This window comes from Dendrobates tinctorius, unplaced genomic scaffold (assembly GCF_039654945.1).
Source record: "Dendrobates tinctorius isolate UK_male_01 unplaced genomic scaffold, ASM3965494v1 ptg000098l, whole genome shotgun sequence".
Classification (NCBI taxonomy): Eukaryota; Metazoa; Chordata; class Amphibia; order Anura; family Dendrobatidae; genus Dendrobates; species Dendrobates tinctorius.
In genome coordinates this window covers 17,111,233-17,128,520 of record NW_027361766.1, presented here as the reverse complement: position 1 = coordinate 17,128,520, position 17,288 = coordinate 17,111,233, and the positions used below count along the sequence as shown (strand labels likewise).

The 17,288-nt window shown below is 40.4% G+C and overlaps 1 protein-coding gene across 1 annotated transcript in view; it reads right to left on the bottom strand.

Moving 5' to 3' along the window:
- Positions 1 to 17,288, bottom strand: part of HSD11B1 (hydroxysteroid 11-beta dehydrogenase 1) — a 51,412-nt gene that overhangs the window by 31,486 nt on the left and 2,638 nt on the right. Inside the window, exon 2 of the mRNA XM_073587137.1 lies at positions 2,860 to 2,990. Coding sequence (XP_073443238.1) covers positions 2,860 to 2,990 — 131 coding nt within the window. The remainder of the gene's footprint in view (positions 1 to 2,859; positions 2,991 to 17,288) is intronic.

Below are 17,288 nucleotides of genomic sequence, written 5' to 3'. Positions count from 1 at the left end.
TGGATGCTTCCGACATGGGGGTGGGGGCAGTTTTGTCACAAGGACCAGCTTCTCTGACGAATCTCAGGCCCTGTGCCTATTTTTCTAAGAAATTTTCTCCAGCGGAGAAAAATTATGACATAGGCAACAGAGAGCTTCTGGCTATTAAGTTGGCGTTCGAGGAATGGAGGCACCTTTTGGAGGGGGCGGCTCACCCTATTACAGTTATCACTGACCATAAAAATTTAGAATACATCAAATCAGCTAAAAGACTGACTCCCAGGCAAGCCCGCTGGTCACTTTTTTTTTCCAGGTTTCAGTTTTCAAATACCTTTCGGCCAGGGTCTAAGAACGTTAACGCTGATGCCTTATCACGTAGTTTTGAGCCGCTATCCGCCCCCGATCCGCCATCCCCCATTCTTCAATCCAGTCTCGTGGTTGCCGAGGTGTCGTCGGAATTGCAGTGAGAGATTGTGGGGGCTCAATCTTTGGCTCCAATCTCCAAACCTGTAGACTAATTGTTTGTCCCACAGCATTTGCGCAACAAACTCCTGTGGGAGTTCCATGATTCAAAGTTGAATGCACACCCTGGTATAGCCGCCACACGGGAAGCAGTGGCAAGGGTCTTTTGGTGGCCTTTAATGGCCTCAGATGTCAAGAAACATGTTGCATCATGTGGGATTTGTGCCCGTTCTAAGAGCTAGAGTTGCTGGCCGGCCGGGGAATTGGTGACTTTGCCAGTCCCAGGAAGGCCATGGACTCACTTGTCCATGGACTTCATCACCTACCTTCCATAATCCCGTGGGTATACTGTTATTTGGGTTGTGGTGGACAGGTTTTCTAAATTGGCACATTTTGTACCCATGACAAGTTTACCGTCAGCAGAAACGCTCTCTAGACATTTCCTGTCCCAGGTGGTACGCTTGCACGGGGTTCCCACTAATATTGTGTCAGACAGGGGGACTCAGTTTGTGTTCAAGTTCTGGCGGGCCTTCTGCAAAAAATTGGGGATATCTCTGTCTTTTTCCTCAGCGTATCACCCAGAAATCAACGGACAAACTGAACGCACCAACCAGTCGCTTGAACAAATTCTTCGGTGCCTGACTTCTACCATGCAGAGCGACTGGTCTGATGCCTTACCATTAGTTGAATTTGCCTTCAACAACCGGGTAAACCAATGTACTGGTAGGTCACCATTAGGATAGAGCATAGTTAGGTGATACGCTAGTCTAAAAAAAAATATGTGATTTTAGAGCATGTTTAAAATTGACGATACTGTAAATTAACTGGAATGTTTGGTGCAGTGCATTCCAGAGAACTGATAATATAGGATGTTAGGGTACCGTTATACCTAGCGATGCACCAGAGATCCCGACCAGCGATATGACGCGGTCAGGATCGCTGGTGCATCGCTAGGTGGTCGCTAGTGAGCTGCCACACAGGGAGATCTCACCAGCGACATCGCAGCGGTCAGGGATCGCCACTTACCTGTCAGACGCGGAGATCCTGCGTCCTCCCGCCTGGCTCCACGCGTCGCTCGTCGGCGCCACAGCAAGCGCCGCAGGAAGTGGCCAACGAGGAATGGTCCAGGAGCTTCTCGCGCGATCAGCGATGGACAGCGGGGGAGCTGGTCGGAGGTAAGTATCACACGTAGCGATATCGCTAGCAATATCGCTGCAACATCACAAAATCGGTGACTTTACAGCGATATTGCTAGCGATATCGCAGTGTGTAACGGGGCTTTAGTCTTCGGTAGACAGAGATAAGATAGAGGTGATGAATGGCGGTACAGAAATGTATCTGGGTCTTTTCCAATTTCCGTTTCAACACCTCTGTTCTTCCATTTTTTCAGGAATATGTACTGGAGTATGCTGTCTCCGTACTTCGAGCTCTGTCTAGATGGGCATGTGATCTTTTCAGTCAATCAGTGACATGTTGGTTCACTTAGACCAGGAAGTCAATCTCAAATACACAGAGAGACAAAATTAAAAACTTTGTCCACGTCTCCGGCCAAACCTTGATATCTATTAAAAAAAATGTCTGCAATTGAGGAAGTGTTTCCTTATCAGATATATTGTGGTAGCAAACTTAAAAAGCTTGTCCCACGAACAAAGTACATTTTAATTAATAGATATTAGAATAAAATAAGCACATAATCACAAATGATGTATACTGGAATAATAATGTTATGTAAGATCAGTAAAAAGCATATGGCCTAATTTAAATATGTAATAACAACGGATACAAAAACAAATTAATAAATAATGCAGATAATAAAGTATGCTGCCAACAAAACTGCCCCCCAAGCACAGTATGATATCCCCATAGTGAATTTCTCGACAGTACCCTACACATGCTCTCAGGAGAAGGGGAATAAAGAATGAAAGCAAAAAACAATTACTCAGGACTTGATTTTTTATGCATGTAAGAAATGACTAAGTAATGTTGATATCTATGTTTGATAACTAAATTGATAGAAATTAGTGTAAAGAGCAAACAACATAAGGTCTTCTTTACATATTTGTGTTTAAACACTTCCGTGAGAAAATGGTATCGGTGTCATCAGTGTTTTGGATCAGTGTGTCCGTTTTTACCATCAGTGTCTCATCTGTTTTTCACGTATAAATAAACTTTAAAGCCTCTTTTATCCTATGCAATGTTAAATACAGACTGAACACTGATGCCATCCATGTGTATAAATAGACTTCTATTGGCCCTTTGAATTCGTTTTATTGGAGAAAAATTTACAAGTCTCCGTGAGTTTTGCACAAGCACACGGTTCGTGGAAACACATGGACATATGAACAACCCCATAGACTATAATGGATGCATACAATGTACGTGGAACACGGACAAGTGAGGGAGGCCTAATAGTGTTACCTTCTTGAGTTTCTCTTCAGTCCGGGCAGTTATTAATATATGTGCTCCCATCTTTGCCAGGTGATATGCCATCTGTTCTCCAATGCCAGAACTTGCACCAGTAACAATCACACGTTTTCCCTTTAGCATTTCTAAAGATACAGAATCAGAGTGACTATTTAGTGCTTACGTATAATTAGTAGTGATGAGCGAATGTACTCGGACAAGGTGTTATCTCAGCATGCTCATGTGTTAACTGGCAATCCCTGCATGTATTGCGTCTGTCGAACAGCTATGAGACATGCAGGCGTGGGGACTCGAACATATTTTTAGAGCACGATGAAGACACTCAGTTAGCACATGAGCATGCTAGCATAACACCTTATCAGAGCACGTTCGCTCATCACTAATATTTACCATATCCTGTAAAAAAGAATCAAGGAAATATTTATTAACATGTCCAATGTTCAAGACTTTTCATAGTATGAGAAACCTCACAGTCCTTTTAGTGACCTGGTTTCATGCCGCTAATCCTCCAAAATATTTACTGATGTCCCTTTTATGGTAGGGTTCTTACCTGTTCTCGCTATTACTGTCCATTGATACCCTGCCACGAGTCCCTCTTTTTACATCTTTCCTAGTTGACTATAGTCAAGCCCTAACACTGTTTTGTGTTGCAAGTAGACTAAACATTTCAAAAGTAGTTCAGGGAGCCAATAAAAATGACTGTAGTGAAAAAAATGATTGCTTTTTTTAGGGTAATCCAAAAAAAAGTCTTTCCTACAAAAAAAAGTTTTTATTCTTACGATTGTGCCTATTAAGTGATATTTGCTAGAACCTTATTAGCAATTGATCTTATGTGTATCCCATATATATCAAGTAACAATTTGAAAGAACCTTTTCCTTCTTATTACAGGTTTATTAATTAGTTTAATAAAATATTGATTTATTTTAAAAAATATTTTATTTTAACGGCTTTGGATTTTACAGATTGGATTATAAACTTAGATCGTGACACGAGATACAAACTGTTGAAAAATACTAGTCACACCTGTCTGTCAATATTGTAACTCATTTACTTCTTGTGGCCTTGCCCTGTGCTTTCTATAAAATGTACAATTTGCACTTTGACTGTTAACACAGTTGAACCTATGTGTATACAAATTCTCTTCCAGCCACCATCAATTTAATCCATGGTTTCTTGGGGAAATATTCATGTGTTCCTGTTTTTTTTTTTTATGAGCCAAATACCAAAAGATTTTAACAATTTAAAAGATAATTTTTTTCAAAGGGAAACTGTTGAGTCCGCTAATCTTCCCTCACTGCCATGCCATTCCAAAATATGATGTACTGGTAAATGCAAGCTCAGAAACGGATCTTGAATTTAAGGGGAATATGTCAGATGATTTTTGTGTAGTATACGTACTAATAGTATCCTGAAATAGGGCTTGGTTAATCCTTTCTTGATATGTAACTTTAATTTCTCTGTGGCAACGTTGTGTTGCTGTAAGCTCTGGACAAATTTATTGTCTTGCTCCAGGCAAGTCAGGCATATGTAAATGAAAAATGAATATTCACCCTTTCCCCCACCCACAATCCCTCCTACCACTCTGCACTGGCGTCACTTATTCTGTCAGATTACTGTATGCCCAAGGATCGCAGCTGCATAAGAATACATGATGTCACGCTTGGGTCATGAGAGCAGATGGTCAGATTGCGATTCGATCCCGGAACGAATAACTCAACTGTCAGGAGTTAGCTCCTATTATATGCAGATGCTGACTTTGCAACACAGCTTTCGTCTGCCTGGTATGGAGCTGGCTCAATTCCTAAGCCCACTCCACACAACTGCAGCAGCCCTGTGGTGTAAAAGCATGTTAAGAATAGGGAAGAGGTGACAATGGGGTATCTAGAGTTCTTTAATGGGTAAAATTGCAAACTGTAAATACAAGCAAGTTTGCAATATTTACCTCCTATTGAAAGAACAGAGGGATTTTTGATAATATAGTGTACGGCAAGTTGCCGACCACCCTGTTAGAGTGGCTGATACCTAAGTAAAGCATGCACGCCAATTTTAGACTTTTTGCTTTAGAGCCTGCTCATGTCTATTTTGAGTTGGCTATATAGCTTGATATAGCTAGCTTCAGTTTCCCTGTGCTTATCCCATGCTGCAGAGGAAAAGCTGACTCTAAAAGTAGCATGGGAGACAGGACAGTTCGGATAGCGGCACAACCATGCCGCTTGCTTGAACTGCTAATGTTCAGGAGTATTACACCTACAGCAAACAGGAAGCCGGAACCAAGAGGAGGAGTGAGTTTCAGAATCGGAGACTTCAGAATAACCCTTTTTGACAGGAGAAATTCCACACCATAGTTTTCATAGTTCTGTCATTTATCGTAGTAGCAGAGCAGACTAAATGCTTTTTTATGGATATGGTATAAAAAAAAATTATGAGCGTTTGTTGTAAAAAACCCTAAGTCCTAAAGACTTCTGACCTGCATGTGTTACCTTGGCAGGATAATCTCCTCTAGTGTCACAGATTCATCTGCTAGTTGATGATTGCCAAGAAGTACTATTTTATAGAAGCCAGAAAATGTAAGATAAGATATTGTGAATATGTATTGCTGATTTGAAAACTAGTAACCCTGAAAGGTGTTTATGGCAATAATACCTTTTAGTAGTGTGAAAAAAGTAATACAAGTATGAAACAATTGTGCAGACACTACTAAAATCTGCTAAAATTCAAAATTAATAAAGATCCAAATTATTAAAATGACAATTGTGCATAAATTCAAATTAGCAGAAAGATGATTTTTACAATTATGTTTTTGGAAATGTAAAGATGGCAGTGCCATGTTTTGCTTAAAATAGATCAGGGCTCCCAATTTTGAATCTGAGAAATTTGCAGCAATTACAGCCTTCTAAAACTGTTGATGCTTTGCAGCTTTTTTCTCTCCTCTCCCTATTTAGAGGGAAGCACTTGAACATTAATAGATGTTGAGTTTTGGACAGTTCTGCCTAGTGACAGATGTCCTCTTTGCTGCTCGTAGAAATAGTTCTTCATTATAAAAGGTTCATAAAATGGTACAAAACTTGTATGTGCTGGGTTTGAAAAATAGTCTACCACCCCCTTAGGCAGAGTTCAGAAACTCATATTTCACAGTCCATTTATATACCACAATGCTCAGATTGGGAAACCTGTGGTCAGTTCAGGTCTGGACCGTGAAATACCCAGTCTAAACCTAGCCATACAAGCAAAGTGGGCTGCCAACATTTTAGACTTCTATGGAATTGTTGGTGGGAACGTTCCCTTTTCAGTTGGTTTTTGTTGTCCACCATGTTGAACAGATCAAAGTGTTTCATGTTCAGTTCTTAATATACTTGTGCTATATGCTTTTTATGATGTGTAAAGAAATGTACGCGGGGATTGTGAATATTTAGAACCCAGTCTGGGTGCTGCCATGCTGTCAGAGCCACGGTCAGTATGCCTACTAGGTAATGTGGTGGCTGCCACGGATGTACCATGGGGTCAATGTTAGAGAAGGTTTAATGGCTCTGTTTTACTGCCAGTTAGTGTCAGACACAGCGGAGCTGTACAGCTAACGTAGTAACCTGAGAAAGCCGTGTGCAAAACGTGGGTCGGGGTGCGGTCATCTTTGGTGTTACTAGCTGTTTATTATATTACTGATCATGTTTCACCCTATTTACAATCATGTTTACATATTTCCTTATGAATATGCACTTTTTTTAACTGTAAATTTTTATTGAGAAAAAAAATTTAATTTAACAATTGGACACAAGTTCGAACAAACAATGAGAAAACAGTACCATCATACAGAGAAAAGAAAAAAAGCAAATTAAGCCCAGGGTGCCTCCAGAGTGAAGGCATGTTATACAAGAATAATACAATACAGTCTCTAGGCCTGAGACACCACATATTCAAATTAGACATTAAGTTCTGAAAGGCTAAGAGTCCTATAAACATAGACTTCCAACAACTGTTAGCTACCGTCAGCATTTGATGTACTGAAAAAACCCGTTAGAGGATTAAATTAAGGTAAAACAGTAATAACAATAATACTAATGAATGAATACCCTATATACACAAGACAAGACATACACACAAGGAATAGGAAAAGGGGAATGGATGCAGACTCCATAGGGTAATAGTGGGATCAGGATAATCCTCGGCCATTTCTCTGAGCCCAGAAATAATCCCAAGGGGCCCAAATAGAATTGAAGCTGTCCACTCTCGCCCCAATCAAAGCCGTCATGTACTCCATTCTGCGAACGTCTGCTATTCTATTCAATAAGTGCTGCTGAGACGGAGAAGAGGGTTGTTTCCAGTAGAGGGCAATCAGACACCTAGCTGCAGTAAGAATATGAAGTAGTAATCTGGCTGTGTTTTTCCCCATCCCTTTAGGAGGAACATTAAGCAAATACAGTAGATAGCCTGATCAAGCCCCACTTCCACATAAGGACCTTATTTATCAGGGTTCTCATCTCATCCCAAAAGTCCACAATCCCGGTACAAGACCAGAAAATGTGGTTTTGGGTGCCCACCTCAGACCCACAATGCCAGCACAAATTTTAAGAGTTGAGGATTCAATCTGTGGGGCAAATTAGGGGTATGATACCAAAAAATTAGTATTTTTTACTGATTTTCCTTGTACATAAAAGGATTTGAACGCCTTTTCCCATATGGTCTGCCAACACTGGGGCGATATACTTCTCCCCAAGATAGATTCCCATCTACACATGTAAGGGTGTTTAAGTTGCTGGCCGTCCTGAGGAGAATTCAGTATTCGATAAATATCCAAAATTAATCCTCTGGTTAACGTGCCCTTTCTGCAGATTCTCTCAATCAGTAGGCATAGACACTCTCAAACAATCAAAAAGCGAGAAGGCAAAATGTCTGATTTGCAGGTACTGAAAGAATTCTTTGTTAGAAATCGCAAATTTAGGACTTGATGATATCAAATGGAAGAAACTCCAATGTGTCCCCGTCAACCAAATCCGCAAACCTGAACAATCCCGCAGAAATCCACGGGTGGACCATTATAGAGTCCAGACAATTTGGCACCAAAGGCTGATATATAAAAGAAATCATACATGAATTAGGGGAAGTCAGAGAAAACTTTTTCATGGAAGCAGTCTACACCACGTGAACTTCATGGGGCACAACAAGGAAAATGTTATTTTAGTGGATGAAGTTGACAACAATAACGAATTCGGGTGGACAAGGGCCATCTATAGTATTTCTATCTCTGTCCACTTGTTGTAAGCCCATAACGAAGTCCAGGAGGGGATCCTACGCAAGTGGGCTGCCCAATAATATTTCACAACATCCGGGACCGAAAGACCCCCTTGTGACTTATGGGAGACAAGGACACGCTTAGATATTCGATCGCGCTTATCATTTCAAATGAACATCATTATGGATGCCTATAGGGCCTTAAGTTCACTCATGGGAACCCCTTAACCAGTAGAGTTTCAAAATAATACAGCAGCTTAGGAAGGAGAGACATTTTGATGGAAGATATACGGCCTATCAATGAGAGCGAGAGTGACATCCACCCAACCATCAGTCTCCTCAGCTCGGCCAGAAGTGATGGAAAATTACATGCATATAAATTGCTATAAGAAGAAGACAGATTAACCACTAAGTACCTAATAGACTCAGACTTCCATCTAAACTTGAAGTTTAATTTCAAATGGTCCAATACATCAGAAGGGATATTCAATGGCAGGGCCTCCGTTTTAGATGTGTTCAATTTATAGCCCAACAGGTCCCTATATTTCTTGAGATCTTTCATGAGATTAGGTAGGGTTAGGTGTAGAGTTAAAGAACATCATCTGCAAATAAAGAAATCTTAAACATTTTGCTCCCAACCTCAATTCCCGATATATTTGGGTTTTGTCGTATCAATTCCGCAAGGGGTTCTATACACAGGACATATAATAGGGGTCATAGAGGGCAGCCCTGCCGGCCGTGTACTATTTGAGATAGTAAACGAGGCGGAAGTGTGAAAAGGCAATTTAATTGAGGCCGAGGGGGAACTATATAATGCACTATTAGCTGTCATGAAGGGACCCGAAATTCCAAAGGTCCTTAAAGTCTCAAACATAAAAGACCAATTTAAGCGGTCAAATGCTTTTTCCGCTTCTAAGCTCAATAGGAGGGACTGTACATTATTCCTGTTAGAAACCTCAATTAAATGAATATGCACTTTAACGAAAGCATCTATACTTATTAGATTATGTTTTAAATGATCTTATCCTTAGGGGAGAGTCATGAATGTATTATTTATTGACCACATGATCTTGTTTTTTATTATACCCCTATATGTCCCCTCATGTGGTTGATATTTCCCTCATTTAAAAACATGTATGTCACAGGTTTACCACGACAGAGAGGAGACAGAAGACTGCAGTGTCTGATTTCTTTTATTCCTGCACTGATTAGAATCATTTCACCTTCATATTAAGCGGTGTAAGTTTCTTTTAGCAGTGTATGGGTTAATCTGCTCAGTTGAAAGCTCCTGGAAGCTTTCCTGCCTTTAGGCTCTCAGCTGTGCACTGGTAGCCACTCCCATCTCCTATATAAACTAGGCCCTGGCTAGCACTCATTGTCAGAGTTAGTGTATGCTGCATGGCTGGACATTGTTGGTGGTTATTAGAAGAGGCGGTTAATGGATTTATCAGTGACTGGTGCTAGATTTTGAGTGTGTGATAATTCCCTTTCTTCTCCTACTTTGGTTTAACCCCATCCTCCACTTCCTGGTGTTCTCTGTTGTTTATGTGTGTATATGTGTATGATTTGTATTTTCTTTTATCCCTGTTCGTTTTACCTTGTTAGTCTGGTTGGTGTATTACGGTACGCTACTACTCCCCTCTTCCCTGGGTGGGGGAAGATTACAGACTGAGGGTGGATTCGGGAGCTAAGGCAAGGTATGTGGCCCCGCCATCTTTATCACCAGAAGTAATTTGTGGAACAAGGTGAGATAGGCCGCCCCTAGCGTTAGGAAACGAGAAGGAACCCCTGGTCCTTAGACACCTGATAACAGAGTTGTGACATGTCCCATGAGTGTTAAGTCTCTGTCCTGCGTGTAACGGGATCAGCCCATTAGTAAGGAAAATGGAGAGTTTGCCACCTGAGAGAGTAAGGGGAGAAGTCACTTCTGAGAGGCACCAAACAGCTTAGGTGTTGGAGAGTTAGCTGCAGAAATGTGCCTGGAAGTGAGGAGAGTGACCACCAGAAGCTTGAGGTATAGAGGCCTGTAGAAGTCGGTGTGGGAGAGGCACACACCCAGTGACATCTAGCCGAGGGATGAGCATAAGGGTGAAGTGATATGCTACAGCTGAGTAGTAAGTAGAAAGTACATGTGTGGCCGAGGATAAGATTCTGGCAGTTGAGTGTTCAGGCCAAATTAGGCAAAAGAGATGTGGCAGCACAAGTAAGATAGTCTTGTTGAAGGAAGTGCATCAGAGAGTGGAATAACTTGAAGTTCATGGGGCCCAATGTAAAAGTTCCAATGGGACCCCCAATTATTGCAAATCTTTAACCTTGAGATTTTCCATTTTTGTTTTTTGCTCCTCTTGTTTCCAGAGTAATAACTTTTATATTTTTCCAGCAATGTAGCTTGTTTTTTGCAGGATTAGTTGCACTTTTGAACGACACCATTGATTTGACTAAATAATGTACTGGAAAACGGGAAAAAAAAATCCAAGTGTTGTGAAATTGCAAAAAAAAGTGCAATTCCACAATTATTTTTTTTTTTTTGTTACAATGTTCACTAAATGCTAAAACTGACCTGCCATTATGATTCTCCAAGAGATTACAAGTTTGCAAATTTTTTTTTTTAATTTAAGCGGTGAAAAAAAATCCAATGTTTGTTGGAAAAAAAAACACCCTTTTCCGAGACACATAGTTTCTCCAATTTTCGGGATCAGGGGCTGTGTGAGGGCTTTTTTTTCCATGCCAAGCTGACTTTTTTATTGATACTATTTTGGAAGTAATTTTGACTTTGATTTTTTTTCTGATTAAGCGATTTACCTATCAAATTAATTTTTTTATATTTTGATAGATCTGGTGTTTCTGAACGCATTGATGCCAAATGTGTATTTTTTTATTATTTTACTTTGGGGCAAAAGTTGAGTGATTTTAACTTTTATATTTAAAAAAACAACAACTTTTTTTCCTCTTTTTAGCATACTTCCATGTTCAAATATTAAGACTAAAATAAAAATACTAAAACTAAATTCCGTAAGTAGCTCCTGGAAATGACATGAATCTCAAACACCTGTGGGGTGTACAGAATAATGTACAACAAAATTGAACTCTTAGCTGCACATACTAAAATACTGTGTATAGGTAATATCCAGTGCATCTACATTAATAGTGCTCCAGTGGCTCATGGGTGTGGGTGTTCAAGTGGCTAATAGGTATAGTAGTAATAGGCAAAACTACCTAGTGTGTTCAGTCAGACAGCAAATAAAGCTGAATAAGTACTTTACAATACTGATAAAATCTATAGATTATAAATAAGAGATAACAGCGCAATGAACATGCACTAACACCTCAGTCAAGATTGGTTTAAGTGAGCAATCAAATAAGTAAAACATTCAGCAAATGGTAGCTGGCGTGCTACTGTCCTTTTTGGAAAAGCCCCTATAGCCAACTTACTTGCCACTCACGATGCTTTTGATATTGTGAAATATCAAAATGGAGTAGTCCATGAATTCCCAGGTGCTGTTCATATACTGGTAGAAGAAATCTTCATATATCTTGTGATATAAAAGCACAAGAAAAGAAGCCGACTAAAGGTGCAAATTTAGAAAGTTGTAAATTTTATTATTAATAATATAAATATATCAAGTTAAAAATAATTGTATATGGTAAAAATTCATAAGTACATAAAGTACTTGTTTCTTTGCACTATTTGCACTTTACTCTTTTTATGCACAAATTTTTATGCATTTTTTTGCCATACGCACTGTACATATAAATATAAATTTTTGTGCACAATATATATTTTATATATCAGTTACATACATTTTTGTCACCTTATGAATTCTGCTTGCAGCGTTATACACTGATATTTCCACATCTATTTTAGATTCCCTGGATAAGTGTGCCCCAGTTCTTTTGTAGCACACAGATAAGCTTTACAATTTTACTGTATGTACTTATGAATAATGTCCTTCTTTCCGCTGTAGTGCCAAATAAGTGTGGTATTTTTCATTTGGATTTTATATTTGGACTTCATGTGTCTTACGGTGGTGGTACGCAGGGCAGTAGCATCCCTGGAAACCATGTATGCTCACAGTGAGGAGGCTTGTGACATCACTGTCTGCCTTTACGGAGTCCTGCTGGAGCCAAAAACCAGCAGAACATAGAAGGACTATGATCCTTTGAAATGTGTCAGTTTGTTTGGCTGCATCAGCACCCCGTAGTCTACTCTGGTGGCGTCACACGCTAGCTTCACATGGATCCAGTATAGCTACCGGCCGGAGTACTCTGCACATTGGAGTAGGAGCGCGAGCGAGAGACAGGAGGACGCTCCCGCAACTCCGCTCAACGAACTCATTTTTAGCCTGACAGTCATCTATGGACTTTTCCTACCTATTACTTCCAAAGTAAGGTAATCCTTTAGAAAGTCAATGAAGGATATGCTAATTTATTTATTTTAATCACTTATATCGCGCCATTAATTCCACAGCGCCTTACAGATGAGCAACGTACCTATTGGGGCTCACAATCTAGATTCTTTATCAGTATGTCTTTGGAGTGTGGGAGGAAACCGGAGTACCTGGAGGAAACCAACGCAAACACGGAGAGAACATACAAACTCCTTTTTGATGTCATTGGTGGGATTTGAACCCAGAATCCCAGCACTGCAAAGCGACAGTGCTAACCACTGAGCCACCCTGCTGTTAATTGCCACATTACATTTACTCATGGCACAACCTTACACCATTGTCTTACAATCTATGCTGGACTACTAATTTGTCACTAATACAGTTAGAGTTGTGTTATTGTGGTACAATTGCTTCATTTTCATTATTGTAAAATATTTATTCAGCTTTATTTGCAGTCTGACTGAACATAATAGGTGGCTTTGCTTATTACTGCTACACCCTTTATCCACTCAAACAGCCACACCCATCAGCCACTTGATCACTATTAATGTAGAAGCACTGGATGTTACCTATACACAGTATTTTGTGAGATTCTTGTAATTTCCAGGAGCTACTTATGGAATGTGCTTTGTTTCATCTATAATAGTATTTGTCATTTCATTTAGGCCAAAGAGATTTTTTGGGTCCCATATTCTCTCATGCGACAGAATTGGGCCAATTATGCTAATGACACTCTAACAGAGTTTGATCACAGTATGAGCCAAGTGTCATGTTACTGTCCTTCGATTCACTCACATGATAGAATCACAGCACAGGTGTGGAGAAGACTGAGAACTTAATTTCTCCTTGTTCTCCATTGTCTCTGTGTCCGCGGATGTCAGACTGCATCACACGCACCTATAGACTTGAATGGATGAGTGCGATTCGATTATCTGATGCCCCTGCAGCATGCTGCAATTATTTTCTCATGTTGAAGCAGAAATTAATGAAAAACGCAGATCTGCATTGCCTCATAGTAGAACGTTAGACCGAGTGGTATCCGATAAAACATCAGATGGCGCTTGGCCGTGTTATACGCTCATTTGAGCGAGCCCTTACATGTAGAGTAGTAGTCAGCATTAACAAAGAACGGTTTAGAATATAGAAGAAGGCATTTGAGTTGCTTCAGCAGCAGTTTCTTTTACATATATGTAACCTTTGCTGATTTTAGACAGCCATATTGTATCATCCATATTATGGACACAGCATCTTAAACTTCCGTAGATATGGTGATCCGAAGTTAAATCGCATTATTTGTGGCAATTTGCAACAGAGACTGAAATAAAGATGAACTGTGGGTGCACAATCTACACGACTCACAAAAAGTTAGGGATATTTGTTTTTTAGGCGAAATGTCAGGATAAACTAAAAAAGGAACTCTAACTTTTTCAGGGGAACTTAATGTGATCTTCTCTAAACTTTTGAATGCATGTGTCCAACTGTTCAATGTTTCAATACTTTTTGCACAACTTGATGTGCACACCAGGTGTTTGTTCCATGAATCAGCCAGTAAATTTTGAGGTTCAATTAGAATTGGTATTAAACAGTCCTCCACATTATGCTGTTCAAATTTTGAGACCAAGACAAAACCTTTCAATTGATCAACAGTGCCTCGCCATTGCGAGGCTTCGAGCAGGATGTTTTTAGATGGAAGTGGCCACTGAGCTTAGAGTGTCACAAAGTTTCATCACCAAGTTGTAACAGAGAGACTTGCAGAGTCACAGAAATCATAGAAGTGGACTTCTATTGGCTACATCCCGCACTGATGATCTCTTCATTGTGAACAATGCCCTTTGAAACCCAATGATGAATGCAACACAACTCCAGGCACATTTAAGGCTAGTGAGAGGCACCCAACTGCCACACCAAACCATTTGAAACCGTTTACATCAACATGCTCTGCGTGCTAGACGACCTGTAAGGGTACCTGGTATCAGTCGCCATGTAGAGTCCCGTAACTCTGTACTCTAGAACCTCATTGACTTGAGGGCCGCCTTTCAAGAAAAGTGAGAAGTCATGCCTCAGCAGTCAATAACTCCACTTGTTTACCAGCATGAGACCTCAGGGTCAAGATGTAATTGATGCTCAAGGCCACATGCCAAGTTATTGAGACTGACATTTTTTGTTGGGGTATACCCTCTGCTGTTCGCTTTTGTTTCAATAAATTGTTTGAGATAAGGAAATCACCATTGCATGCGTCTACTTAAATGCCCAACTTTCATGATAAAATATCACTGTAGCGTGAGCTTTTTTACGTTTTCCATAAATTTTGACCGAAATCCAAATATCCATAGCTTTTTATGAGGTGTGTGTATGTGTGTGTATATATATATATATATTTTTTTTCAGCAAGTGTGAATAACAACAAAACTTTTTCTCCACTCATGGTTAGTGGTTGGGTGAAGCCGTTTATTATTGTCAATCTACTGTGTTTTCTCTTTTTACATAATAATGACAACCCAAAACATCCAAATGACTCTGAACAAAATTTCACATACCCTGGTGATTTTGGCCTGATAACATGCACAGAAGTTGACACAAATGGGTTTGAATGGCGCTACCACCAAAGGTAACATCCTCACCTGTGACCTGTTTGCTTGTAATCAGTGTGTGTGCATAAAAGCTGAGTGAGTTTCTGAGATCCAGACAGACTCTTGCATCTTTCATCAAGCCACTGACGTGCCTGAATTGTGAGTCATGGGAAAAGCAAAAGAATTGTCAACAGATCTATGGGAAAAGGTATTTGAACTGTATAAAACAGGAAAAGGATACAAAAAGATATCCAAGGAACTGATAATGCCAGTCAGCAGCGTTCAAACTGTGATTAACAAATGGAAAATCAGGGACTCTGTAAAAATAAAACCACAGTAAGGTAGACTAACCAAAAGTTTGGCCACAACTGCCAGGAAAATTGTTTGGAATGCAAATAAAAACCCACAAATAACATCAGCTGAAATACTGGACTCTCTGAAAACTAGCTGTGTGGCTGTCTGAAGATGTACAATAAGAAGGCACTTAAAGAAAAAAGAGTTGCATGGTTGATTCGCCACAAGAAATCCATTACTGTGCAAATTCCACATAGTACCTTGCCTACAATATGCAAAATAGCACAGAGACAAGCCTAAAAACTTCTGGAACAAGGTAATTTGAAGTGATGATACCAAAATTGAACTTTTTAGCCACAACCATAAACGCTACATTTGTAGAGAGGTCAACAAAGACTATGATGAAAGGAACACCATTCCTACTGTAAAGCACAGAGGTGAATCACTGATGTTTTGGTGTTATCATTTATGCTCTCTGAAAAAAGGCCAAGAACGCAAAATTCTGCTGGGGCATGTAAACTTTGAACACATGTGTGTGTGTGTGTATATATATATATATATACACTCACTGGCCACTTTATTAGGTACACCTGTCCAACTGTGTGTTAAGACTTAATTTCTAATCAGCCAATCACATGGCGGCAACTCAGTGCATTTAGGCATGTAGACATGGTCAAGACAATCTCCTGCAGTTCAAACCGAGCATCAGTATGGGGAAGAAAGGTGATTTGAGTGCCTTTGAACGTGGCATGATTGTTGGTGCCAGAAGGGCTGGTCTGAGTATTTCAGAAACTGCTGATCTACTGGGATTTTCACGCACAACCATCTCTAGGGTTTACAGAGAATGGTCCGAAAAAGAAAAAAAATCCAGTGAGTGGCAGTTCTGTGGCCGGAAATGCCTTGTTGATGCCAGAGGTCAGAGGAGAATGGGCATACTGGTTCTAGCTGATAGAAAGGCAACAGTGACTCAAATTGCCACCCGTTACAACCAAGGTAGGCAGAAGAGCATCTCTGAACGCACAGTGCGTCGAACTTTGAGGCAGATGGGCTACAGCAGCAGAAGACCACACTGGGTACCACTCCTCTCAGCTAAGAACAGGAAACTGAGGCTACAATTTGCACAAGCTCATCGAAATTGGACAGTAGAAGATTGGAAAAACGTTGCCTGGTCTGATGAGTCTCGATTTCTGCTGCGACATTCGGATGGTAGGGTCAGAATTTGGCGTAAACAACATGAAAGCATGGATCCATCCTGCCTTGTATCAACGGTTCAGGCTGGTGGTGGTGGTGTCATGGTGTGGGGAATTTTTTCTTGGCACTCTTTGGGCCCCTTGGTACCAATTGAGCATCATTGCAACGCCACAGCCTACCTGAGTATTGTTGCTGACCATGTCCATCCCTTTATGACCACAATGTACCCAACATCTGATGGCTACTTTCAGCAGGATAATGCGCCATGTCATAAAGCTCGAATCATCTCAGATTGGTTTCTTGAACATGACAATGAGTTCACTGTACTCAAATGGCCTCCTCAGTCACCAGATCTCAATCCAATAGAGCATCTTTGGGATGTGGTGGAACGGGAGATTCGCATCAGGGATGTGCAGCCGACAAATCTGCGCCAACTGTGTGATGCCATCATGTCAATATGGTCCAAAATCTCTGAGGAATGCTTCCAGCACCTTGTTGAATCTCTGCCACGAAGAATTGAGGCAGTTCTGAAGGCAAAAGGGGGTCCAACCCCTTACTAGCATGGTGTACCTAATAAAGTGGCCAGTGAGTGTATATACACACATGCACATACATACATCTTTACACTATTGTAATATATACAAAATGCAGTATATGATGATTGGTGACTTAAGCGTCAAATTATTTTGTGGCCAAAGGTTGAAAATGATAGAGATCCAGGCTGCACCTAGGTACATGTAGACAGCGCTGTTC